This window comes from Suncus etruscus, chromosome 15 (assembly GCF_024139225.1).
Source record: "Suncus etruscus isolate mSunEtr1 chromosome 15, mSunEtr1.pri.cur, whole genome shotgun sequence".
In the NCBI taxonomy this organism is placed as follows: domain Eukaryota; kingdom Metazoa; phylum Chordata; class Mammalia; order Eulipotyphla; family Soricidae; genus Suncus; species Suncus etruscus.
Genome location: NC_064862.1, coordinates 34,466,770 through 34,494,550, shown reverse-complemented (window position 1 = coordinate 34,494,550; position 27,781 = coordinate 34,466,770). Strand labels below are relative to the sequence as shown.

At 48.1% G+C, this 27,781-nt stretch overlaps 1 protein-coding gene and 1 pseudogene across 1 annotated transcript; both read left to right on the top strand.

Annotated features, from left to right (window-relative positions):
- Positions 1-1,654: 1,654 nt before the first annotated feature.
- LOC126029793 (dnaJ homolog subfamily C member 25-like) lies at positions 1,655-21,890 on the top strand. Its single transcript, XM_049788088.1, is given in 7 exon segments — positions 1,655-1,773; positions 3,308-3,356; positions 3,997-4,107; positions 20,714-20,744; positions 20,747-21,115; positions 21,118-21,194; positions 21,196-21,890. Coding segments are annotated over 7 exon segments (1,140 nt in total). The 3' UTR covers positions 21,580-21,890.
- Positions 21,891-23,878: 1,988 nt separating this feature from the next.
- On the top strand, positions 23,879-24,941 carry LOC126030807 (ferritin light chain-like; annotated as a pseudogene).
- The last annotated feature ends 2,840 nt before the right edge of the window (positions 24,942-27,781 follow it).

Genomic DNA, 27,781 nt, shown 5'->3' with positions numbered 1-27,781 from the left:
GGGGTATAACTAACATCCACAAATGGGCCTGCTTGGACAAATATTTCTTGAGGAATTAACAGCTATCTACTCCGGAAAATCCAGAGATACATCTGGTGGGCCTGCTGAATTACTCTAAAATGGAGGTGCCTTATGCATGGCATGGCAATATGGGATGCTGGGATTGAACCCTGGTTGGCCGCATGCAAGGCAAACACCCTACCTTGTTCTACTGCTCCTAACCACATAATCAGCATTTATTTATTTATTTATTTATTTATTTATTTATTTATTTATTTATTTATTTATTTATTTATTTATTTTTGGTTTTTGGGTCACACCCGGCAGTGCTCAGGGGTTACTCCTGGCTCTATGCTCAGAAATTGCTCCCGGCAGGCTCAGGGGACTATATGAGATGCCAGAATTTGAACCACTGACCTTCTGCATGCAAGGCAAACACCTTACCTCCATGCTATCTCTCCGACTCCATAATCAGCATATATGTAGAGAACACCTGAAATTAAGATGGATGAAAAGTTTTTGGATATTGAAAAAAATGTTTGAACTGGTCTCAACTTACTTAGAAATATAGTTTTATAAGTGGCAGTATTTTAAATAACAAATATATGAACCTTCGTGTACTTAGAAGGTTACAGTGTAAAATGGTTGAACAGTGGAAACTGTCAACTTCCAAAATATACTCTATTTTATTTAAAATTTATTTGGTTTTTGATCACACCAGCGGCACTTGGGGTATTCCTGGCAGGCTTGGGGATCCATATGGGATGCCTGGGATCAAACCTGGGATGGCCACATGGAGGTCACAGCTGGACACCACCGATTCCTACAAGCAGAGCCTGCCGAGAAAAGCTGCCATACCTGGATGGCTGGTCCCCACACCGGGAGATCCCTGAGCCCACTCAGACCTCACCCAGCTGTCTGATGGCAGCACAGGACAGGACGAGATCATCCTCAGTCATCTGCTGGTGCTCAGGTCCCCCACTGGCCCCTAGCTGATGGTAAAACTGGAAGTACATAGGTGCTGCCACGGTTTCCCGTGGCTCCGGGGCCCTTGGGCCCAGACATGCCCCTCTTCCTGACTGCAAGAGAAGCAGAAGTCGCTATGGCCTTTTCTGGACAGCTGGAGCCCAGGGGACCCACAGCCACCTGGAATGGTCGCTGCCTCACATGTTCAATTCCAGAGCACCGGGTTCCCCTTCGTTTTGGCGGTCATCTGAGTAGTACTGGAAAGAACAGGGCAGCCAGGGCTCAACTCCCTCACCCTCCACTGTAGCTCAGCATACCCACCCAGAACTTGTAGAAGGGGGTCCGAACAATAGAATATCAGTAGGGTGTTTGCCTTGCACGTGGCTGACCCAGGACTGACCTGGGTTCGATCCCCAGCTTCCCATATGGTCCCCCGAGCCAGGAGCAATTTCTGAGCACATAGCCAGAAGTAATCCCTGAGCTCTGCTGGTGTGGCCCAGAAACCAAAATCAAAACCAAAAAAAGGATGTAGAAGCCTCAGATGCTTACACCTGGAGCTGCTTGCAGGATCCCAGTGCCCTGGGACTGACTGGCCCACCCCAAGTCCTGCCTCTGGATCAGGAACGCGGGGGAGGGGGGGCGTGGTCTGGCACTCCCACAGGGCCATGGCCCCAGGCCCAGGCCAGCCATGGGGCTGCCCCGGCAGCACCTGCCCACAGGCCTCTCAAGAGTTGGGGTCCATGCGGGGGCCCACATGCCCCCTGGCAGCAGCATGGACCCCCAAGCTCCAGGGAAGGGGCTGGCAAGGTGACTTTGGAACAAGCCTATGCATGGAACATTCCCGAAAGGCAAAGCTACATGAGTGGCAGGGTCTATGACCATAGTCTCCTCCTCCCCCAATGACACCAAATCCCCCCTCACGAAATGAGGGTCAGCAGTGGGAGGGATACTTTCAGGAATGGGAGAGATAGGAATGGGATACACTGCGCCCAGGGCGCCATCTAGTTCCCAGCCTGGGAATGCCATACTCCTCGCAGGGCCTTGGCTGGGGAACCAGAGCCTACTTTTCTCTCCCTAGAGGACGAGCCTACGGGTGTCCCACTGCACAGCCAGCCACCATAGGGTACTAGGCTTCGAGCAGGTGGTCTGGAAGGCAACTGAAGGCTGCCCCCACACCTGAGAGTTCTGAGCAGTGCCTGTCCCGAGGCACCTGACAGCCACAGGGAGGCCCTCCCCCACCCACCGTGCTTGTGGGGGCTGACACAGCTTATGATGGCTTTCAACTCAAACCTAGTCCTGAAAGGTAAAAGAAATAAAATAATTTTTCTCTGCAGCTTCCCGAGGACTCGCCCTTGATGCCCTGGACCCCACCCCTTTCTAAATTCCAAGAACTTGCCCTTGACCAAAAGATACATTTTAACTGTTGCAAACCTTGTGAGTTGTGGATATCTAAATCTTGCCAAAATGTAATTGAGCAAATGTCAAGTGTCATGTACTTCCTGAAATGGACCACCATACTGTAATTTTCCACTGTCTGAAAAGCTATATAAAGGCTTGTTAAATCTGGTTCGGGGCCCTCATCCTCTGGCTTATGATAGGCCACATTGAGAGCCCCTGCATATGCTTGTATAATAAAACCCGTTGCTTTTGCATGGTCTCTGCCTCTTGGAGTCATTAGAGGGGTGCTTGTGGAATTCCCGAACTTATCAGTCCTAGAACCTCGTTTTGGGGTCTGCAGAATCACAACACCAAGTACTGCCTTTGGAGTGCTTCAAAGAACTCACTATTTCTTATACTATTTAAAATAGTATTCTATTACACTATATAGGGAGGGTATGTGTGCATAGCCAGGGTGCTCCAGGCTTACTCCTGGCCCTGCTCAGTGGTGACTCAGAGCAGTCCTTGGGGAGACTGTATGAGGTGCTGAGGAGCAAGGCAAGTGCCTTACTAAGCCCTTGTGCTTTTCATTCTAGAGCTTCCTCTCCAAGGAAAAAGGACCTTGTCCTCATGCTATGCGGCTTAGACACGAAACTTACCTGGTCTTTGGGCCTGCTGGACCTCATATCTAGGGAGACATGAGACTTCTTCCCCTGCTTGTGCTCTCAGAATCAGTGTCTTGTGAAGGTGGGATCAGGGCCAGGAAACCAGGACAGCAGCCCATGCCCGCCCACCACCCAGCCAGCCAGCCTACCCAGAGGCTCTCTGGGGTCCTGAACTGTGACCGCAGCATGCACGGGGGAGGGGGCGCACTTTCCCCCTTCCATGTTTGTCATCAGGGCTCCCCACCCACTCTGCCCTTCACCGGTCCCCTAAGCACACTCTTGTTATTTTCTGGCTCTAGTGACCGGCTGCATGAGTGTCACATTAATAAGAGCCAGGGCCCCCACCAGGTGAGCACTGGGCATTGAAAAGCCCCCCCTTTGCCACATGGGCACAAAACACTCACCTCTAAACTGGTGATCAGGAGAGTTGGGTGGCCCGTTTCTTGGCTCGGCTCCCTCTTGTTGGTGGATTCTGGGACCCGAAATGTCCCGGGTCATGAGTGGTCTGCCCTGATGGCCTTGGGCTCCATCTCATGCTGCAGTGCATCCTGGAGTGGTGGGACCTGGGCTCACCCGGGTGGATGGGGAGACTCTTGTCCTTCGCTAATGAGATGCTCACTAGGCCAGGCTCAAAAAGTCGGAAAATATCACGTGAAAGACTGCCATACTCTGCAATAGGAAGCAGTTGGGGGCTTCTATCTTGGACTCTCCTCGCCCTTCTTTGAACCTGGACCGAGAATTACCGGAGTCTTGTGGGGTCTGAGCTGATGGCCCTGAACTGATGGCTCCTCGTTGCAATTGCTCCCGCAGTGGCAGGACCTGGGCTCACCTGGTTGGATGGAGGGGCCCTTGGCCTCGCTGATGAGGCTCTCACCATGCCGGGCTACAATAGCCAGAATGTATCACGTGGCAGCACTCCATACTCTAGTCTAAGTTCTGTGATCGGAAGCAAGTGGGGCCCCTTACTAGGCCTCTCCTCCCCCTTTAGTTTGAACCCGGGACCTGGAATGTCCGGGGTCCCGAGGTATCTGCGCTGATGGCCTTGAGCTTGATCTCACACTGCAGTAACTCTCAGGGTGTTGGGGCCTGGCTCACCTGGGTGGGTGGGGCACCCTTGCACCTCACTGATGACGCACTCACCAGGCCGGGCTACAATAGCCGGAATTTATCAAATGGCAGCACTGCCATACACTAAACTCCGTGATCTGAAGCAGTTGGGGCCCCTCTCTCGCCCTCTCCTCCCTCCTCTTAGTTGAGACCGGGACCCGGATAGGAAGCATGTGGGGCCCCTTACTAGGCCTCTCCTCCCTCTTCTGGTTGAACCCAGGACTGTGAACGTCTGGGGTCCTCTGTGGTATCTGTGCTGATGGCCTTGGGCTTGATCCCACACTGCAGTCCCTCCCAGAGTGTGGGAACCTGGCTCACCTGGCTGGATGGGGAGACCCTTGGCCCTGGCTAATGACGCACTCACCAGGCTGGGCTACAACAGTCAGGATTTATCAAATGGCAGCATTGCCATACACTAAACTCCGTGATCTGAAGCAGTTGGGGGCCCCTCTCACGCTCTCTTCTCCCTCCTCTTGGTTGAGCCCGGAACTCGAAATGTCCGGGGTCCTGAAGGCTCTGCATTGATGACCCTGGTTTTGATCTCACACTGCAGTCCCTCCCAGAGTGGTGGTAACGGCTAACCTGGGTGGTGGGTGGACCATTGATCCTCGGTAATGTCACGCTCACCAGGCCAGGCTACAATAGCCAGAAAGTATCAAATGATAGTACTGCCATACTTTAAACTTCTGTATCCTGCAGAATGGGGCATGAGGGAGGTCAGCTCTGGCTCCCCTCTCGAGGTAACCCTCTCCTCCAAGGTCTTTCCCATGGCCATGGGTGGCTGGTCTTCCATAAACTCCACTCGAACCGCCTCCGGGGTACAAAGCCTACCAGGAAGGCAGAAAACCCCAAGCCCCACTCAAGCCTGGAGGCACCGCTGAGGGGTGGGGTGGGTAGGAGGCCCACACTGTGGCTGGAACAGCAAAGGCTCTTTTAGACCAGGATGGGCCTGGGTCTCTTTCTAGTCCCGGGAAGGTCCTTGCTCCAGGCCTCTCTGGAGCACCACGTCCTGGTCACCTGGCATGGCACCACCTCAAAGCTAGTTTTTTTGCACCCCAGGACCTTTACTTCAAGTAGCTCTTGCCTGCAGCAGTGAGTCTTTGGGCGTCAGGTTATCAGCCAGCTGCCTTGCCTGGGACCTTCTTGCAGAGGACAGTCACCCCTGTCCTTGCCCTAGTAGACAAAAAGAGTTGTGTGTGTATAAGGGAATTTTGGGGGGGGAGGTTTCAAATTAAACCCACTTGAGTACAGCAGGGGATGCAGAAGAGGTCTTAGTTGATACACTGGAGCTATCTACACAACACTTCGGTCACAACTAGCTTTCAGAGTATAACCTGGAAATTGAATCACCAAACACAGTCATTTGTTTCAAACTGCACTGCTTAGGGACTGCCTTCCCCATACTAAGAAAACACACCCCCAACACAGGGTTTTGATGCCTGTCGGAACTCTAGAGTCAGTAGCTGCTGTTTCTAAGTTTCTGCAAGCCCCAGGGCCCTAAAGCTGGAGTTTGCTCCCTGCCTCCATGTCCCCTCCTGTCTCAGAGCAGGCCATTCTGCCTGTCCCCAGCCATCTGCCATGAGGAAATGCTCCAGGCAGGAGTGGCAAGTTTCCTTGGGTGGGGAAGACAGAAGGGCAGTGTTGGCTACCGTGACCTGACAGTGGCCACTTTTGCAAAAACCTCTCTGCCATTTTCCAGTCCTACGTGCTGTTTGCTACAAAGCCCCTGGGCCAGCAGGAAACAAAAGTAATAAATAATTTCTTAGCCCAGGGGAGAGGAACACAGCCTGGAATGAAGCTAGATTCCCCTAGCCCACATTCTTGAGTTAACAAGGTACTCTTTTGTGCAACATTGGGTTTTTACAAAGCTATTCCTTAAGAACTTTGCCCCACCATAAATCTGTTAAGAGCCTGGGAATGTGGTCAAACAGACTCTACCCAGGAAACTGCTTATCTAGCATGACTGCCCCCTGCCCCACTGCCCACTTTCCATATTTGGGGAATGATGTTATGTTCCTTGTTCCACCCTACCTGTCCTGTGTTTATACCTTATTTGGAATAATGAGATGGTCTGTGCACCAAAAAGAGTGATTGGCATTACCTATGCCTGCCCCTTTTTACCTTGTCTATATAAGAAAATGCAGGGTCACATTAAAACGCCTTTGAACGGAAATCCTGTCCTGGGCCTTATTATTAACCTCTCTTAGATTTTTTCAAGGTGTGGTTGTGTGATCTGAGCTTTGCAAAATAAAGGTGCGGTTGTTCGTGAGCCTCTTGTCCACTCTCCGCTGGCTGGGCCCCTTCGGGGGGCTTACAGGACACCCGCACGGCAGGAAGTTTTCCTGTTACCAGACATCCAGGGTCTGGCATGACCTCCCATCATCTTGTTCCTTCCACCTTGTTCCTTCCATCTTTGTTCCTCCCACGTTGCCCACAGAAGGCTGCAAGTGTCTCCTCCTGGCTCACCAAGACTGTGACTGCTTTAGGAAAGCCAGGGAGGCAGGAGACCTGTTTGAGGCCATTCTCTAATCTTCACCAGCCATGATGGCATCCAAAGCATGACAAAGCCCTCCTCTGTTTGGTGACTCAGTTTACTCTTCCTTTGATCTACAGTCTAGCCAGTCATCCTCTGTGTGTCTCCTTTGAGGTCTAGGATGCATTCAGAGGAGTGAGAGTGTGCTGGGCCTCCCACCCCTTGTGAATGCTTTTCCTGAGGCTCTCTCTGCAGTTTTTTTCCAGCTGTGGCTATCTCCCTGGGATCCCAGCCTCCCTCTCCCAATGTGGAGATTCCTCCCACACTCAATATCTTTTCTGGAGACCTTATAGCCATTGTTTACACCAGGGCTCACAGCTCAGGGCTCTAGCTGCCCCACTGACAGGCCAAACAGCAGGCAACTTAGAACAACTGTCATGGCTGAGTCACACTTTCCAACTGGATGAGGGCAGACTGGGTCCTACTCCCTCCAGGCTGGCCCATTGGACAGCAGCACCAAGTTCATGTATGACTTGGAGAAAGCACCAGCCTACCCTCCCTCACCTGCAGGGCTTCTCTGAGTAGGCACGAGCACTCAAGGGCTGGCCCTATAATGGCTTCAGGTCGGAAGGGACATCTAAACTGCACCCCAAGTGGTTTCTGACTCTTACTACTTACAAGTAATCTTGCCCCCCCCCTCCAGGACTATGTTTATTCTTTCTACAGAAAGTGAGAAAGTGAATGGGGCAAGATGGTGGTGGGGAGAATGAGGAGTTGCAGTTTCTGGCCTCAATTCTTCTTCTCCTTTTTTTTTTTTTTTTTTTTAAGTTTTTGGGCCATATCTGGTGGTGCTCAGGGGTTACTCTGACTCTGCACTCAGGAATTGTTCCTTGCAGTGCTCAGGGGACTAGATGGGATGCGGGGAATCAAACTTGGGTCAGAGCGCCTTACCCATTGTAGCATCTCTCTAGCTCCTGTAGCCCACGTTTTGTTTGTTGTTTGTTTTTTGTTTTGAGTCTCACCCGGCAGCGCTCAGGGGTTACTCCTGCCTCTATGCTCAGAAATCGCTCCTTGCAGGCTCGGGGGACCAGATGGGGACCAATGCTCTGTGTGCAAGGCAAATGCCCTACCTCCATGTTATCTCTCCGGCCCCTCCTCTAGCCCACTTTTTTTATCGTTGTGTTTCCAATCATGATCCTATTCAAATTTTAAGTTGCTTTATATATTTCATTTTAAGCATTTATGTATCTAAATCATCTACAAAATGTTTTTGGTTTTTGGGCCACACCCATTTGACGCTCAGGGGTTACTCCTTGGCTATGCGCTCAGGAGTCGCTCCTGGCTTGGGGGACCATATGGGACACCGGGGGATCGAACCGCGGTCCGTCCTAGGCTAGCGCAGGCAAGGCAGGCACCTTACCTCTAGCGCCACCGCCCGGCCCCTTTTTCTTTTTTTTTAAATAATGTTTATTGTGACCAAAGAGTGAATAACAAATCTTTCACAGTAGTATTTATGGTACATAGTGACAATGAATCAGGGCCATTCCCACCATCAGGGCTGTCCTCGCTCCACCTCATTTCCCAGCATGTGTCCCATATCTCCCCTTTATCCCCTGGAGTGCTAGTGAAAATGTTCCCTCAGGGGTCTCAAACTCAATTTACCTGGGGGCTGCAGGAGGCAAAGTCGGGTGATCCTTGAGTGCAAAGTCAGTAGTAAGCCTTGAACATTGGGGGGTGTGACCCAAACAACTAAAACAAAACAAAACAAAGATTCCTCTAGGGCAGGGCCACAGAATGTTGGACAAAGGGCCGCAAACAGCCCGCGGGCCGCAAGTTTGAGACCCCCTGGTATAGCTTATTGTAGATAGGGTATCTATTCTGTTGTTGACTTTAGGTTTGATGTTTAAGCAGATCATTTTTTAATTCCACTCAATGTTCATACGGCTGTTTGGTCTTGGTACCGTATATTTTTATTTTCTCCCTCAATTCATGAGGCAGAACAAGGTGATTCAAGTTGTGTGGTTCTTCTGGAAGACAAAGAAAAAAACAAAACAAAACAAAAAAACAAAAACAAACAAAAAATAGCAACTACCAAAAAAATGCACCCAGAAACAAAAAAAAAAACCCCACCAAATAATAACCACAAGAGTGAAAAGGCAAGAAAAACATGGAAGGAAAAAGAGGGAAAACAAAATAAACAACAACCACCAACAAAAAGCCCAAAACAAGAAGTGCTGGTGTGGCAAGATTTTGTGACACCACCACCCCCCTTTTTTTCTTTTTTCTTTTGCATAGGCACAGTAAGTATAATGGAAGAAAGGGAATTCCTTGGCCTAAGAGATTCAAGGTTTCTTCACCCTTGAAGCATACCGTCATGGGAACAACTACTGGCTCCATACATGCTCATTACCACATCCCAAGGGCTTTTTTGTGGTGCCAGGAAACTTTCCTCAGTTGTGGATGATAAAATCAGGCCACTGTAGCTAGAGATCTTGGTATTTGAGCAGGTCATAGGACAAGGTCTAGGACAGAGTCTTTATGGTTCTAAGAACATTGTTGTGGTCAGTCTTTTTTTTTTTTTTTTTGATTTTTAGGTCACACCTGACAGCGCTCAGGGGTTACTCCTGGCTCTACACTCAGAAATTGCTCCTGGCAGGCTCGGGGGACTATATGGGACGCTGGAATTCGAACTACCATCCTTCTGCATGTAAGGCAAATGCCCTATCTCCATGCTATCTCTCTGGCCCCTAATCAGTCTTGTGTAATAAATGTTCTTTGTTTTTGCTCAGATCTTAGGCCAAAGCCTAGGACAAAGTCTTCATTATGGTTCCAAAAGTTCTGCTCAGACTCTGTTGTCAAAGTCGAGCCTCTGCAATTAGAGATCTTGATTTTTGCACAAGTCCTAGGCTACAGCCTGGGGTAGGGTTTTTCTTATTGGTCCCAAGGTAAGTTCTGCCCAGTCATGGTTGTCAAAGTCAGTTTTCTGTAGTTAGCACTCTTGGTTTTTACACAGATCAAAGGATGATACATCTCTGATTTCCTCTTACCGTTAGGTGATGTGCTAGGACAACCTGGTTTTAGATAACATTGTCGTTTCCTCATTGTCGGGATGTCATATCAGAACTGGCGCGAGTTGGTGCCAGAGTGGTGTTAGAAATTTCCCAGCGGAGTTTGGTTCCTGGTGTTGTTGCAGTTCTACGCCTGGGACCTGGGGTTCAAGGTTGGACTAACACTGTCCATCTCATGGAGACTGAGTTGTATCCCCATGACACATGTTCAAGGTGGGAGGCACCCCGTGTTATAAAAAGTATGAGTTCTTATCCCTAGAAGATAAGATCTTGTTTCTGTGTATATGGTTTCCCCTTTTTTTACTTTGTCTATACAAAAGCGTATGGTGTCATATTGTATTGCTGGTGCTATTCTGGGTAAGAATGACAGGCTACAGTCTCTGTGCTTGGGTTTTGACCTGAGCTTTTATCCCAGGCAAGACTTTTTCTTGGTTTTTGTACCAAGCAGCACCAAAACTGGTGAGAATAAAGATATATGTATATATATAAAATAGAATAAATAAATCTGAGTTTAAAAAATAGTAATTGAAGAAAACAAGTGGAGGAGGTTACCTTTATATTTAGGAATAAACATCCTAAGATGCATTATTATAAAGATATTAAACATACAAAGGCAATAAAGGCCTCCCAATTAGGTCTTCTGTGATATTCTTGTGGGGGGTAAAATCCAAGGCCCTTTTTTATCACACATATTGATCTTGAGTTTGAGACATGATTTGCAGCATTACGGAATCATGTAGTGTCCTTGAGCTGGGGGTCTTTCTGAAGCTGAATCTGGTACCATGCAACAGTCCATGATTTGAGGGGGTTGAGAAGGGCCACATAGCATGAGTCAGCAGACGTGTTGGTTGTAGTTTTTTTGCCGGGGCACGAGATGGTGGACTGAGAGGGTGTCTTTTCATTGAAGAGTTGAGTGGTGGTTTGTTGGGCAGGAGGTTGGTCTTGGTGTCTAATGAATTAAGGACTGAGGGTAAAGAGAGTTAAATAAGGAGGGATAACAAATCAGGAATGGGGGTAAAGGGGGTAGAAGGGATTCTGAAGGGGGGAAGGGAAATATATAAGAGGGGCTATATGCCCTATATAGAAGGATTGTTTATGGTTTAGGTTTGGCAATCAGAGATAACCACTGTATAGAAACTCACGCCCATATATAGACTGATTTATAAAAAAAAAAAAAAAAGAGATCTATTCGAGTGTTAAACTATGAATCTTGGGCATTCCATTCTAAAATTAGGGACAATGTTGGATAAAGGTTAAAATGTAAGCACCCGCACGCTTTTGAAAATGAAACTAGTAAGAAAGGACCACCCATGCAAGGTGGTCCACCAAATAGATCCTTTTATGGCCATGGAAGGATATGGTTTCCTTCCAACCACCCAGAGACCCAGCTTCCTCAGCTTGCCCTGAAGGCTGGTCTGGCTTGGGGGGGGTCTCAGTCCCCTGAACTAGTAGGGGGGGACCTTTAGGCTAGCTCCACCGCTCAGTGATCCCCACATACCAGTTGAAGAGGAACGGTAAAGTCTTGACATCTGGTGTCTGCTGAGCCATGCTCCAGCCTCACCCTGCTGTTTATGCATAGGGGATGGATTTAATCAGCCACCCATCAATCCCCCCACCCACCCAGAGACCCAGCTTCTCAGCCTAGCCCTGAAGGCTGTCTGGTGTGGAGGAGTCTCTGTCTTCTGCCCTAGTGTGCAGTACAGGAGGTATTTTGGCTAGCTCTCCCTCTCAGAGACCCCCACATACCATTTGAAAAAGGAACCGTGAAGTCCTGACATTTGGGATCTGCTGAGCCGGGTTCCAGCCTCTTCCTGTTGTGTATGCAAAGGGAAGGAGTGTGATCACCCAGACCCTCAAACTTCCACAGACCCACATGGCTGGCTTTGCCCTAAGTCTGGTCTCATGTTGGGGGGAGGGTCTCAGTCCCCTGCCCTAGTGTTCAGTACAGGGGGCCTTTTGGATGACTCCCTCACTCAGTGACCACACATACCTGTTGAAAGAGAAATGGTGAGGTGAAGTCCTGGCATGTGGGGTGTGCTGAGCACTGCTCCAGCGTCTCCCTGTTATTTATGCATAAGGGAGGGGTTTAATCACCCCTCAAACCCCCTGAAGGCTGATATTGAAAAGGGAAGTCAACCTTGGCGGATGTCCCGCCCCTAAGGAAGTCGTCACTACCCCTTCTCCTCTACAGTATATAAGGAGGGATGTAGAAAGCCACGAGGTCTTTGCCTCTGTCTTATTCTGGGCACGCATTGACCCTGACCGATCCGGTCAGAAATAAAGGACTTACTGGAGCATTTGCTGGGGCCTCAGCCTCTTCATTTCTCTGCATCGGGCAGCTAGATTAGGACGTCCGGATCTTTCAATATTGCGTGGGGGGGGAGGGTTTCCAGTCCCTTTCCCTAGTGTTCTGTAAAGGGAGCCTTTCAGCTAGCTCCCCCTATATGTGACCCCCACATACCAGTTGAAAGAGGAACAGTGAAGTCCTGGCATGTGGGGTCTGCTGAGTGCTGCTCCAGCCTCTCCCTGTTGTTAATGCATAGTGGAGGTGTTTGATCACCCACCCCTCAACTCCCAGAGACCCAGCTTCCCAGCCTAGCCCTGAAGGCTGTCTGGTGTGGGGAGTCTCTGTCTTCTGCCCTAGTGTTCAGTACAGGGGTATTTTTGGTTAGCTCCCGCACTCAGTGACTCCCACATACCATTTGAAAGAGGAACCGTGAAGTCCTGGCATGTGGGGTCTGCTGAGCCCGGCGTCAGCCTCTCCCTGTTGTGTATGCAAAGGGGAGGGGTTTGCTCACCCACCTCTCAACCTTCCAGAGACTCAGCAGCCCGGCTTGCCCTGAAGGCAGGTCTGGCATTGGGGGTCTCAAGTCCCCTGCCCTAGTGTTCAGTACAGGAGGCCTTTCTGCTTGCTTCCCAGCACAGTGACCCCTACATACCTGCTGAAAGAGGACCAGTGAAGGTGAAGTCCTGGCATGTGCGGTGTGCCGAGCCCTGCTCCAGCCTCTCCCTGCTTTTTGTGCATAGTGGAGGGTTTTGATCACCCACCCATCCACCCCCCAGAGACCCAGCTGCCTCTCCTTACCTTGAAGGCTTGTCTGGCATCGGCGGTTCTCCATCCCCTGCCCTAGTGTTCAGTATAGGGGGCATTTTTGGCTAGCTCCCCCACTCAGTGACCCCCACATACCATTTGAAAAAACAACCTTGAAGTCCTGGCATGTGAAATCTGCTGAGCCTGGCTCCAGCCTCTCCCTGTTGTTTATGCAAAGAGGAGAGGTTTGATCACCCATCCCTCACCCCCCACAGACCCATTATGCCCGGCCTTGCCCTAAGTATGGTCTGGTGTCAGGGGGCTCTTGGTCTCCTGCCCTAATGCTCAGTACAGGGGTCTGTTGGGCAGCTCCCCTGCTCAGTGACCTCCACATACCAGTTGAAAGAGGAACAGTTGAAGTCCTGGCCTGTGGGGTCTGTTGAGCCTGGATCTAGCCTCTCCCTGTTGTTTATGCAAAGGAGAGGGATTTGATTGCCCAATCTTAAACTTTCAGGAGACCTAGCTGTCTGGCCTTGCTCTGAAGGCTGGTCTGGTGTGGGGGGGGTCTCAGTCTCCTGCCCTAGTGTTCAGTACAGGGGGCCTTTTGGCTACCTCTCCCACTCAGTGACCACACATACCTGTTGAAAGAGGAATGGTGAAGGTGAAGTCCTGGCACATGGGGTCTGCTGAGCCTGGCTCCAGCCTCTCCCTGTTGCATATGCATAGTGGAGGGGTTTGATCACCGACCCATCAACCCCCCAGAGACCCAGCTGCTTGCCCCTTGCCTTGAAGGCTTGTCTGGCGTTGGGGGGGGGCTCAGTCCCTTGCCCTAGTGTTCAGTACAGGGGGCCTTTCGGCGATCTCCCCTGCCTAGTGACCCCACATACCTGTTGAAAGAGGAACGGTGAAAGTGAAGTCTTGGCATGTGGGGTCTGCTGAGCCTGGCTCCAGCCTCTCCCTGTTGTTTATGCATGTCCAGGCATGTGAGGACTCCAGAGCACGGCTCCAGAGCAACTTCTCCCTGCTGTTTATGCCTAGGGTAGCGTTTGATCACCCACACATCAACACCCTAGAGACCCAGGTGCATGAGCTTCCCCTGAAGTCTCATCTGGCATGGGGGTGGGGGGGTCTCAGTCCCCTGCCCTCGTGTTCAGTACAAGGTCCTATCGGCTAGCTCCCCCGCTTCATGACACCCACATCCAGTTGAAAGAGGAACAGTGTAGTTTGGGCATGTGGGGGTCCCTGAGTTTGGCTCCAGCCTTTCCCTGTGATTTATTCATAGGGGAGGAGTTTGATCATCCACCCCTCAACCCCCAGAGACCCAACTTCCCAGCCTTACCCTGAAGGCTGGTCTCGCATGGAGGGTCTCAGTTCCTTTCCCTAGTGTTAAGTACAGGGGCCATTTTGGCTAGCTCCACTGCTTAATGACCCCCACTTACCAGTAGAAAGAACAGTGAAGTCCTAGCATGTGGGGTCTGCTGAGCCCGGCTCCAGCCTCTCCTAGTGGTTTTGCATAGGGGAGGGGATGGTCACCCACTCCTCAAACCCCAGAGACCCAGCTTCCTGGCCTAGCCCTGAAGGCTGGTCTGGCGTGTGTGTGTGTGTGTGTGTGTGTGGGGGGGGGGGGAATCTCAATTCCCTGCCCTAGTGTTCAGTAAAGGGGGCCTTTCGGCTAGCTCCTCCGTCCGCTCTGTGACCCTCACATACCAGTTGAAAGAGGAACGGTGTAGTCCTGGCATGTGGGGTCTGCTGAGCGAAGCTCCAGTCTCTTCCTGTTGTTTATGCATAAGGGGAGGGTTTGATCACACATCCCTCGACCCTCCAGAGACCCAATTCCCAGCATTGCCCTGATGGTTGGTCTGGCTTGGGGGAGGTCTCATTTCCTTTTTCTAGTGTTCTGTACAGGGGGCCTTTCGGCTAGTTCTCCTACTCAGTGACCCCCACATACCAGTTGAAAGAGGAATGGTGAAGGCTTGGAATGTGGGGTATGGGTGTTTTTGTTTTTTATTTTTTGGGTTTTTTGTTTGTTTTTTGGGTCACACCCGGCAGCGCTCAGGGGTTTCTCCTGGCTCTACGCTGAGAAATTGCTCCTGGCAGGCTCAGGGGACCATATGGGATGCTGGGATTTGAACCACTGACCTTCTGCATGCGAGGCAAAAGCTTCACATCCATGCTATATCTCTGGCCTCATGTGGGGTATGTTGATCCTGTCTCCAGCCTCTCCATGTAGTTTATGCATAGGGGAAGGGTTTGATTACCCACTCCTCAATCCCCCAGAGACCCAATTTCCGGCCTTGCCCTGAAGGCTTGTCTGGCATGGGGGGGTCTCAGTGTTCAGTACAGGGGCCTTTCGGTTAGCTCCCCTGCTCAGTGATCCCCACGTACAAGTTGAAAGAGGAACGGTGTATTCCTGGCATGTGGGGTTGGCTGAGCCATGCTCCAGCCTAACCCTGTTGTTTATGCATAAGGGAGTATTTGATCACTCACCCCTGAACCCCCCCAGAGACCCAGTTTCCCAGCCTTGCCCTGAAGGCTCTCTGGTTTGGGTGTGTCTCAGTCTCCTGCCCTAGTGTTCAGTACAGTGGGCATTTTGGCTAGCTCCCCCACTCAGTGACCCCCACATACCAGTTGAAAGAGGAACTGTGAAGTCCTAGCATGTGAGGTCTATCAAACCTGGCTCCAGCCTTTCCCTGTTGTATATATAGAGAGGAGCGGTTTGATCACCCACCCTTCAACCCCCCCCTAGACACCCAGCTCCCCGGGCTTCCCTATATTCTGTTCTCGCGTGGGGGTTTCTCAGTCCCCTGACCTACTGTTCAGTACTAGGGGCCTTTTGGCTAGCTCCCCCACTCAGTGACCCCACATACCAGTTGATGGAGGAACAGTGAAGTCCTGGCATGTCAGTCTACTGATCCCGTCTCCAGCCTCTCCCTGTTGTTTTTGCATAGGGAGGTGTTTGATTACCCACCCCCAATCCCCCAGAGATCCAGCTTCCCACCTTGCCCTGAAGGCTGGTCTGGCGTGGGGGGTCTCAGTCCCCAGCCCTGGTGTTCAATACTGGGGCCTTTTTGGCAAGCTTCCCCGCTCAGTGACCTCACATACCAGCTGAAAGAGGAATGAAGTCCTGGCATGTGAGTTTTGCTTAACCCGGCTCCAGCTTCTCCCTGTTGTTTATTCATAGGGGAGGGGTTTGATCACCCATCCCTCAATCCCCCCAGAGACCCAGCTGCTCGCCTTTGCCCTGAAGGCTGGTATGACTTGTGGGGGTCTCAGTCCCCTGCCCTAGATTTTAGTACAGGGCGCCTTTCTGTTCACTCCCCCCGCTCAGTGACCACCCACTTACCAGTTGAAAGAGCAACGGTAAAGGTGAAGTCCTGGCATGTGGGGCTTCTGAGCCAGGTTCCAGCCTCTCCCTGTTGTTTATGCAAAGGGGAGGGGTTTGATCACACACCCCTCAACCCCCCAGAGACCCAGCTGCCTGGTCTTGCCCTGAAGGCTGCTCTGGCATGGTGGGGTCTCAGTCCCCTGCCCTAGTGTTCAGTACAGGGGCCTTTCGGCTAGCTCCTCTTCTTAGTGGTAACTGCTATGACACAAAAATATCATTAGCTTAATCTAGTCATCTTGTTTTTACTCCTAAGAAGTCTTTTTAAAATTTTTTCCTATATCAGGGCTCTCCCTTGGAAAACAAAGCCGAATAGGCTCACCCCCTTTTAATTGCCTTTGTTCAAAGGCATGATTTCACTGGCCAAATATAAACATACAAATATAAATACTGCTAACTGCAAAGAGTCTCGAGGATGAGAGGAGAATGTGATCTTTGTGCCCTGGCAGACCACCCCCAGCTCAATAAACACTTGACTCCACTAAGTCCTGGCAATAGCAGTGTCTACTCAACTGTCAGTCTAGGGGTGAAACCACCTCCCCAGGCTGCAGATTGACTTACCCATTTCAGTGACGCAGCGACTAAGAGAGAGCTAGAGCTGGGGGAACTATTTGGAAGAAGGGGAAGGACAGGGTGGGGATTGTAGGTGGGTAAGCCTCCGGGAAAGTGTCACCCTTCAGGCTGATTAGATCTCTTAGAGGAAGGTCTGGCAATAGATGGAAATACTGAACTCCCTGGGGAGGATGTACTGTGAGAGGTGACAAATGTGGGACAATAAGGGAATTAGTTGGGGAAAGGTAGTTGAGTTTAGGTTTGTAAGTGTGTGGTTGAGGGTTGTTGAGGCTGTTGTAGGGTAGTGAGTGGCAGGTTAGGAGGGGGATAAAGAAGGTAAGAAAAGAGGGTTTCAGGAGATTTTCTCTGACGTGACTAGAGTATGTGCTAGTGCTAATGAAAGAATGAGTCTGAGCAGGACCTGCACCTGCTGTTTATCACTTGTCTTTTTGTGACATCATCATGTGATTCTAAGGCCCATTATGACAGCCCTGTAAAATCACCTCACATGCTGTAAGCCCAGGTGAATGTGTCTGAATCAGGCTGCGCATGAAATAATCCAAACCAGGCTGAGGGTGAAACCCGTGTAGCCTGGCAGTCTTCTACTTAGTAGGAGCTCCTCCTGCCTGCTAGAACTACCGTTTTTTTATTGAGTACAGGGACCACCTTGGATGGGGCAGTAAACCCACCCACTTGTCTTACAAGTAAGACAATCTCTGTTTGGGGGTAAATCCAAGTTGTAAACAAATATACAAAGAAACAGGGATGATCTTTGTTCTGGGTAAAATAAGGTGTAACCCAACACAGCCCATCCCCTTATCAAGACAGCATGTCACCAGAGTGTTCATGGGAAGTAGCACAGAGGAGAAATGTGACTGTGCCTTCTATATCTTTGATATTGACCCCTTATCAGATGGTTGGTGAGTAAAGAATTTCTCCCAATCCATGGCTGTAACAAGTTTAGTGAGCATCTGAACATACAAATTAAGAGGAGGACAGGTTCTGAATAAAACATATGACCACTAATCTTTCTAAACAATAAATGGTAAAAAAAAAAAAAAAGAGCTAAACTGGTCCATACTTCTATCAACTAGATGAATATTTTCTTTTTTCTTTTTATTTATTATTGTTTAATACTATGGTTACAAGGTTGTTCATAATAGTTTTATTTCCCCCACAGATAAAGTTGTTCATGATTGACTTACAGTCATTCAATGTGCAACAACCTTCACCAGTGCACGTTTCCCACCACCAATTCCACAGTTTTCCCCTCACTCTTCCAATACCCTGTCCCCTTCCTGTTTCTGTGGCATACATTTTTCTTCTCTCTGTCCCCCCCCTTATTTTTATGGTCACACCGAGTGATACTCAAAGATTACTCCTGGCTATGCACTCAGAAATGCACTCCTGGCTTGGGGAACCATATGAGATGCTGGAGATTGAACCAATGGTTGTCCTGGGTCAGCCGTGTGCAAGGCAAACGCCCTACTGCTGCGCTATCACTCAGGCCCCAGATCAAACTTTTTATGCTTTCTTGCACTTGCAGTTCATTTTTCAGCAAACTTTTTATATACCTAATTAGGTCTAGTCCATATACCTTAATGATGATAGGAAGCTGTGAATACCTCTCAATCTGTATTTAGGGGGCTTGGGTACCACTCTCAGTGATATTTAGCCCAGCATGGTCATGTGATGCTACTTGGACCGAGCATCTAGAGGTCACCAGTGCCAACATGGAGAGGTTCGAGGCTTGTTTTCAGCAGGCTCCTGTAAAGGGTCTAGTGGAGAATGAATGCCAAGTCTTAAGAGCCAGCTGCAGCATCTATCACAGAGTGACATGATTAAGGCTAAAGATTCTGAGACTCAGAGAGGCTAAGGAATTTGTTCCAATCATAGGATGAGCCCTTTTAGCTCTTTTGTAGAAGTGAAGGGCTTAGGACAGATCTGGAATTGAAGATGTCTCGCTCAGATCCTCGCACATGGAACCAGCTTAATGAATATAAATCCTGGACTGGACACATTGTCTAAGGGTTAAGGCCCTCTTGCCTTGCACTCAAGAGGCTCCTGTTAGATCCTTGGCACTGCTTATGGCCTCCCAAGTGACCCCTGAGCACAGAGCCTGGCACCTCCAGGTATGGCCCCTTTCAAAAATAATGAATGGGTCCCTGAGGTGGAGGTGTCTGTGTCTGGTCTTGCCAGAGTCAACACATTTGGCCAAGGAGTTTTGGAGCAGCTGGCAGCTGGAAAAGGATTTGTTGTCCTACCTTCCTGCCTCTTCTTACCTTTCTGTCTGTGTGGATTATCTACCATGGATTTATTTAACTGGAATAGCTTTTCCTGTCTCAGGTGGACAGAGGAATGGGAAGCACCTTCCCTCCCTGGGAGCTCTGTGGGAATCTAACCTCAAACTCCTAGAGAATGTGATTCTACAGAAATCACACTCAATGGTACTGGGAAGTCTGTAGGGGATGCCAATGGGGTTCTAAATGTTCTGGGACAGTTTTGAGTAATAGACTCTGCTCAAGTCTAAAATTCTTTTTTTTTTTTTTTTTTTTTTTGGGCCACACCCGGCGGTGCTCAGGGGTTAATCCTGGCTGTCTGCTCAGAAACAGCTCCTGGCAGGCACGGGGGACCATATGGGACACCGGGATTCGAACCAACCACCTTTGGTCCTGGATCGGCTGTTTGCAAGACAAACGCCGCTGTGCTATCTCTCCAGGCCCAAGTCTAAAATTCTTAACATAATATATTGGCTACTATCTATCTTTCTGGTTCTTTCTCTGCCTCTTTCTGTGTGTCTCTTTTCTTTTTTTTTTTTTTTTTTTTTTTTTTTTTTGGTTTTTGGGTCACACCCGGCAGTGCTCAGGGGTTTTTCCTGGCTCCATGCTCAGAAATTGCTCCTGGCAGGCACAGGGGACCATATGGGGCGCCGGGATTCGAACCGATGACCTCCTGCATGAAAGGCAAACGCCTTACCTCCATGCTATCTCTCCGGCCCCCTGTGTGTCTCTTTTCTATCTCTTTTTCTTCTCTCCTCTCTCTCTCACACACTAACTCTCTCAAACACACAATCTTTTGCTATTCCACATTACCTTCTGCCCACTTTCTCCTGTCTCAAGGTTCCTATGTAATGTTCCCTCAGGAAGCTTTCAGAAAGTTGTTTGGGTTAATTTTCCACTTTTTTTTTTTTTTTTTGTGGTTTTTGGGTCACACCCAGCAGTGCTTAGGGGTTATTCCTGGCTCCAGGCTCAGAAATTGCTCCTGGCAGGCACGGGGGACCATATGGGACACCGGGATTCGAACCAATGACCTCTTGCATGAAAGGCAAAGGCCTTACTCCATGCTATCTCTCCGGCCCCACTTTTCCACATTTGGGGGGGGGGGGAGGCTACACCCGTTTTGATGCTCAGGGGTTACTCCTGACTAAGCGCTCAGAAATTGCCCCTGGCGGGGCCGGGCGGTGGCGCTGGAGGTAAGGTGCCTGCCTTACAAGCGCTAGCCAAGGAACGGACAGCGGTTCGATCCCCCGGCGTCCCATATGGTCCCCCCAAGCCAGGGGCGATTTCTGAGCACATAGCCAGGAGTAACCCCTGAGCGTCAAACGGGTGTGGCCCAAAAAACCAAAAAAAAAAAAAAAAAAAAGAAATTGCCCCTGGCTTGGGGGGGACCATATGGGACGCCGGGGGATCGAACCGCCGTCCTTCCTTGGCTAGCGCTTGCAAGGCAGACCTTACTTCTAGCGCCACCTCGCCGGCCCCAATTTTCCACTTTTTTTTTTTTTTTTTTTGGTTTTTGGGCCACACCCGGCGGTGCTCAGGGGTTACTCCTGGGTATCTGCTCAGAAATAGCTCCTGGCAGGCACGGGGGACCATATGGGACACCGGGATTCGAACCAACCACCTTTGGTCCTGGATCGGCTGCTTGGAAGGCAAACGCCGCTGTGCTATCTCTCCGGGCCCAATTTTCCACATTTTTAAGGTATCTCTGACACATCATTTATCAAGCAAGCACCAGAACAGATTACATGTTCTTTGCTGCTCTTCCGTAGTAGACAGCATCACAGTTATCCTTCATAAGATTATTTGACCCGAGCTGGCCCAGCGCTACCACCCCGATCGTTACCGGGCGAGCCCGGCGACGAGGGCCCCGTCGGGACGCCACAGAGCGCCGAGGAGGCTTTCCTGCTCGTGGCCACCGCCTACGAGACGCTCAAGGATGAAGATGCACGGCGTGATTATGACTACATGCTGGATCACCCGGAAGAATACTTTCGACATTACTACCACTACTACAGCTGGCGCTTGGCCCCCGAGGTGGACGTCAGCGTGGTGATTGTGATCAGCGTGTGTGCCATATCCTTGTTTCAGTTTTTCAGCTGGTGGAATAGCTACGATAAGGCCATCAGCTACCTAGCCACAGTGCCTAAGTATCGCATCCAAGCCATGGAGATTGCCAAGCAACAGGGATTGCTGAGAAAAGCCAAAGAGAAAGGCAAGAAAAGTCCAAAGAGGAGATTCGTGGGGAGGAGGAGAACATCATAAAGAACATTATCAAAAGTAAAATAGATATAAAGGGGGGGCTACCAGAAACCCCAGATCCGTGACCTTCTGCTGTTTCAGATTCTCTTAGCCCCCTTCCACGTATGCTCATATATAGTGTGGTATTGCCGGTGGATCTACAACTTTAACATCAAAGGCAAAGAATATGGAGAAGAAGAAAGACTATATATTATACGTAAATCTATGAAGATGTCAAAGTCTCAGTTTGATAGTCTAGAAGATCATCAGAAAAAAACTTTCCTTAAATGGGAGCTCTGGATAAAGGAGAATTATGAGATTTACAAACAAGAACAAGAAGAAGAACTTAAGAAAAAATTAGCAAATGACCCTCGCTGGAAGAGATACAGACGGTGGATGAAGAATGAAGGGCCAGGCCGGCTAACTTTTGTGGATGACTGAGAGGTTAGGGGAGTGCTGGGCCAGGCCTTCCTTGTCATTCCTTTCATTACTCAGCTCTCTTAGACATGTACCAACTGCTCCTCAGCAAGGAATGAAAGTTCCTCAAGTCTGATTAAAACAAAAGAACATAAAATTGTAAATTTACACTTAAAATTTCTAAGACATTTATGATTATCCAGTTTTTATAATCAATTTGTGGATATTGTTAAAAGATTTGACATGAAGATTTTTCAGTTGCCATTAAAAATTTTTTATGTTTAATTTAAAGATTTGACAAAAAAATTTGATTAGATACCATTTAAAATTTCTTCGTGTTAAGGTATTCTTCCGAAATGTTTCCTTAATTCTTTGTTATAGTACAACATTATTTTTTTGCTTTCATAGCCTCTAATATTTTCACAGAACATAAATTATAGCAGCTTTTAATGATGTGATTGTGTCTTTTTAGACACAAACTTCTTCCTCAAATGATTTTGACTATCAAGCCATCTTTATTCCAGTCAATCTAGGATTGAAATATCTTCAAAAATCTCTCTCTGGGAGAGTTTTCTGCTAGAATATCTTTTACTCTTCCCCCACCAGTCATGAAATTCTTAAATAAGATCAGAAACTCTCCAGGAGAGTGAATCTGCCTTCATGTCCTTGTAGGATGAGCCTGGTTACAGTCATTATAGGACTATAATTGTATCCTCAAATATTTCTCCAGAAGAGATCTTGAGAAAAGACCTTGCGTATACCATAATAATGCTTTCTCTTCTTTCCCCTTGTCCCATTCAATTTCAAATTAAAGAAAATGTCGGAGCAGAAAAAAAAAAAAAGATTATTTGACCCATAAGCTTTGTGAAGGTGGGAAGACTGACTACCTGAGCATGGTACTTGTCCCAATCCATGCATTCAAGTACCTGCTGGATGAACAACCCTAATTTCATGTTTTCATTGGTGCTGTGGATTCTTCTGTCACTCTAGACAGAATCAGCTCTGATGTCAAAAGAAGCAAACTTTAAGTAGGAGGATGCTCTTCCATGGTTCCAGGGCATCAGTATATATGGGGAACTATAGTCAGGTCCTAAACTCACGTTCTGCTCCTTCTCATTGACATTAATATTTTTTATAATATTAACTCAGATATGAGAATAAATTGACCCTATTAGATTTATTTTACTCTATACATGCCAAGAATTTAAAAATAAATGTAAACAGGTTTGAAGATTATTTATTTGACAATTCTATGGACAATCCTAAAATTTTTCTCCTTGGAAATTAAATTGGGTTTTGGTGATAGTGTGGTATTTTTTTTGTTTGGGGGGGGGGGTGAATGTTGCTGGGACGGTGGCATGTAAACTGTAAGGCATCTATCCTAGGACGGACCGCGGTTTGATCCCCTGGCATCCCATATGGTCCCCCCAAGCCAGGAGTGATTTCTGAGCACATACCCAGGAGCAACGACTGAGCATCACCAGGTATGGCCCCAATATATATACCAATATATACAGAGAGAGAGTTAGTCATGAAATTATGATGTCGATGTCTACATAGTGCAATAGCAATTTGAGTCCCAAGAGAGTTAAGGATGCGGATTAAGTCTGAAAGCCATCTGTTGTTGTACTATTTCCTCTTGCTTAAGAAAATTGTTGTTTGCTTGTTTGCTTCATCAGGCCGTAAACTGATTGACTGCGACCCACTCACAATAAAGAGAACAGTTTTATTTATTAAAAGTTTGACTATTACTCTCAGCCATTCAAATGAACACATAAGAGCACCCAGCAAAGAGTATCTTTAAATGAGAAAAACATGATGTCATACTGTTGCCATACCTAGATCTAGGTAGAAAACTGCCTTGTCAAATTGAAGATACTGATGGCATCTGCCGTAGGCAGAAAGAACAAATCAGCCCCACTAAATCTCTGTATGAAACATCAAAGACCATGCTATGAAATTAGAAATCAGCAATATCTATGAATGCCTTCTGGTTCTGAGTTCAGGTACCAAAAACTGAAAATCTGAGGCTAGAGCTCAGTGAGAAAGGTGTTTGCCTTGCATGCGAGCGACCTTGGTTTGATCTCTGGCATCCCATATGGTCCCATGAGCCTGCTAGGAGTAATTTCTGAGTGTTGAGCCAGGAGTAACCCCTGAGTACTACCAGGTGCAGCCCCCCCTCCCCCCCAAAAAAAACCAACAATAAAAACCAACCAACCAATAAAACCACTTATTTAGTTAAGTTGATTCTAAGATACTTGGGTTTTTGTTTTTTTTGTTTTGTTTTGTTTTGTTTTGTTTTTGGCAGAAGTGCTAGGGCGCTCCCGCGGCTCTGTGTCTTGCTTCAACAGTGTTTGGACGGAACAGACCCGGGACGCCCCACCGAGCCCCTCCACCTTCCTTTTTCCAGCCTTTATTATTTTCAGTTGCAAACTTAGGGACCAACACCTCGGCCACCCTCTTCCCACCGGGATCACCCAGCGTCGATTTTTGAGGCTCCAGCTGTCACTGCCGACCAAGCCCAGCCATGAGCTCCCAGATCCGCCAGAATTATTCCACCGACGTGGAGGCCGCCGTCAACCGCCTGGTGAACATGCACCTGCGGGCCTCCTACACTTACCTCTCTCTGGGCTTCTATTTCAGCCGCGACGATGTGGCCCTGGAGGGCGTGGGCCACTTCTTCCGAGAGCTGGCCGAGGAGAAGCGCGAGGGCGCCGAGCACCTCCTTAAGATGCAAAACCAGGGGCCGGGCGGTGGCACAAAGAGGTAAGGTGCCTGCCCTTGCCTGCGCTAGCCTTGGACGGACCGGCGGTTCGATCCCCCGGCGTCCCATATGGTCCCCCAAGCCAGGAGCGACTTCTGAGCGCATAGCCAGGAGTAACCCCTGAGCGTTACCGGGTGTGGCCCCAAAAAAAAAAAAAAAAAAAAAAAAATATGCAAAACCAGCGCAGCGGCCCCCGCCCTCTTCCTGGACGTGCAGAAACCTTCCCGGGATGAAGTGGGCTAAAAACGCAGGATGTCATGGAAGCTGTCCTGGTCCTGGAGAAGGACCTGAACCAGGCCCTGTTGGATCTGCATGCCTTGGGCTCTGCTTGCACTGACCCCCACCTCTGTGACTTCCTTGGACGAGGAGGTGAAGCTGATCAAGAAGATGGGCGACCACCTGACCAACATCTGCAGGCTGGCGAACCCCCAGGCCGGTCTGGGCGAATACCTCTTCGAAAGGCTCACTCTCAAACACGACTAGGAGCATCCGAACCCCTGTGGCCTTTGACTTTTCTGAATGGTGCCCCTGGTCAGGCCTGAGTCCTCCCGGCTGTTTCCAGAGCAGCCTCTGATGTGTGGACCAAATCACCATTAAAGTTCTTGCAGCGAAAGAAAGAAAGAAAAAAAAGATACTTGTTTTTTTTTGTTTGTTTGTTTGGTTGGTTGGTTTTGGGCCACATCTGGTGATGCTTAGGGGTTACTCCTGGCTATGTGCTCAGAAATCACGTCTGGCTTGGGGGACCATATGGGACGTTGGGGGATCGAGCCATGGTTCAACCTAGGTCAGCACGTGCAAGGCAAACGCCCTACCACTTACACCACCACTCCAGCCCCTGAGATACTTGATTTTCTGAATGGGATTTTTGTAGTATCTCTTTCTTCTCTCTCATTAATTTATATATAGAAAAGCAATGGACTTTTGTGTATAATATTGTAGCCTGCCACTTTATTATATACATTTATTGTTTCTAGGAGCTTTTCTGTTGTCTTTAGGATTTCTAAACACAGTAAACTTGTCATTGGCAAAAAGTGGGAAGCTTGACTTCTTATCTATTAGTATTTCCTTGATATCTTTTTCTTGCCTAATTCAATGGGCAAGTGCTTCCATTATTGAATAAAATATATTTCAGATATGAAATTCCATGTATTGAATAACAGGGACAAGAGGTGGCAACCTAGTCTTTCTTGTGCTTAATCTTCTTTTGTGTTTGTTTTCGGTCACACCCAGCAGTGCTCAGGGGTCGACTCTGGCTCCACGCTCAGAAATCACTCTTAGCAGGCACTGGGGACCATATGGGATGACAGGATTCGAACAACCAGTCCTTTGCATGAAAGGCAAACACCTTACCTCCATGCTATCTCTCCGGCCCCTCTTGTGCTTAATCTTAGAGGAAAGGCTTTTAGTTTTTTCCCTTTGAGTATAATAGTTGCTGTAGGCTTGTGGTAAATGACCTTGACTATATTGAACAGAGTACCTTCAATTCCCATCTTATTAAGAATGATCATAAATGGGTGCTAGTTTTGTGAAATGCTTTCTCTACATCTATTGATTTTTATCTTTTTATTTTTATGGTGTATTATGTTGATTGATGTAAGTATGTTAAATCAATCTTGGATACCTGGAAAGATTCCTACATTGTCATGGTGTTTGAACTTTATAATAAATTGTTGGATTCTATTTGCTAGTAATATGTGGAGAATCTTTGCATCTGTGTTCATCAAGGATATCAGTTATGATTCTCTTTCTTTGTGGTGTCTCTCTTTTGGGTATCTATATTAGCTTTACAGAAACTGTTTGGGAGTGTTTCTGTTTCTTCAATTTTCTGGAAAAGTCTGAAAAGGATTGGCAGTTGATCCTCTTTCAAGGCTTGACAGAATTCACTAGTGAATCCATCTGGGCTTGCAATTTTGTTTTAGGGGAAACCTTTTGATTACCATTTCATTTTCTTGATAGTGATAGATCTGATCTGTCCAGGTATTCCAAATCATTTTGGTTCAAACCTGGAAGTTATAGGAGTCTAAGAATTTGTCTGTGTTTTCTAGATTATCTTGTTTTCTTTTTTTTTTTTTTGGGGGGGCGGAGGGGGTTTTGGGCCACACCCGGTAACGCTCAGGGGTTACTCCTGGCTATGTGCTCAGAAGTTGCTCCTGACTTGGGGGACCATATGGGACACCGGGGGGATCGAACCGCGGTCCGTCCAAGGCTAGCGCAGGCAAGGCAGGCACCTTACCTTCAGCGCCACCGCCCGGCCCGATTATCTTGTTTTCTGACATAACAATCCTCAAAATAATATCTGAGGATCCTTTGAATTTCTAAGATGTTGTGATTTCCCTCTTTTCTTTCTGATACAATTTACTAGGTTTCTCTCTCTTTCTTTGCAAGTCTTGCTGATTTTTTTTTTTTTAAAGAACCAACTCTTGCTGTCATTGATCTTTTGAATTTTTGGTATTTCCATTTCATTGATATCTGCTCTAAGTTTTGTCATTGTCTTCCTTCTGACTGCTTTTGGCTCATTGTTCTGGTCATTGTTAAATTTCTTATATTGTGCCATTAAGCTAACTAGGCTCTCCTTCCTGATGAATGCTGGCCAAACTATACATTTTCTTCTTAATATTTCTTTTGCTCCCTCCCACTATTTCTGATAATTTGTACACTAATTCTCATATTTTTCCAGGGATCTTTTGATTTCCTCTCTGGTCCAATGGTTGTCCAGTTGTGAGCTGTTTAATTTCTAGATATTAGTTATTTCTCCATTTCTGTTTGTAATTCACTTTTATTTTCAGTGCATCATTATCTGAGAAGGTAGTTGATACAATTTATCCTCTTGATTTTATGGAGGTGTGTTTTATGACCCAGCATGTGATCTATCTTGGAGAATGTCCCATTTGCATTAGAGAAGAATATGCATTTGGCATTTGCTTTTGTTTGCTTGTTTTTATTTGTTTGTTTGTTTGGGGTCACAACAGATGGTACAAAGGAATTAATCCTGGCTTTGTGCTCAAAATTTACTCTTGGCAGACTTGGAGGCAGTAAGGGATGCTGGAGATCAAATCCTGGTCAGCTGTGTGCAAGGCAAATGCCCTCCCTACTGTGCTTTCTCTCTGGTCCCTATATTTGGCATTGGGCAATAAAACTCCCTATGTATATTTACTAAGCCCCTTTTATCTATTTCCTCCTTCAAAACCAGTATATCCTTGTTGAGTTTTAGCCTGATTTAATCTATCAATAGGTGCAGAGAAGTGCTGAAATTCCCAAGTACTACAGTGTGCTGCTCCAAGTACTATTGGGGGGGGGGGGGCACTCCCTGTGACGCTTAGGGTTTACTCCTGGCTATGAGCTCAGAAATTTCTCCTGGCTTTGGGGACCATATGGGGTGCCGAGGGATGGAATTGCTGTTCATCCGAGCTGAGCAGCGTGCAAGGCAAATGCCCTACCGCTGTGCCACCGCTCAGACCCCTC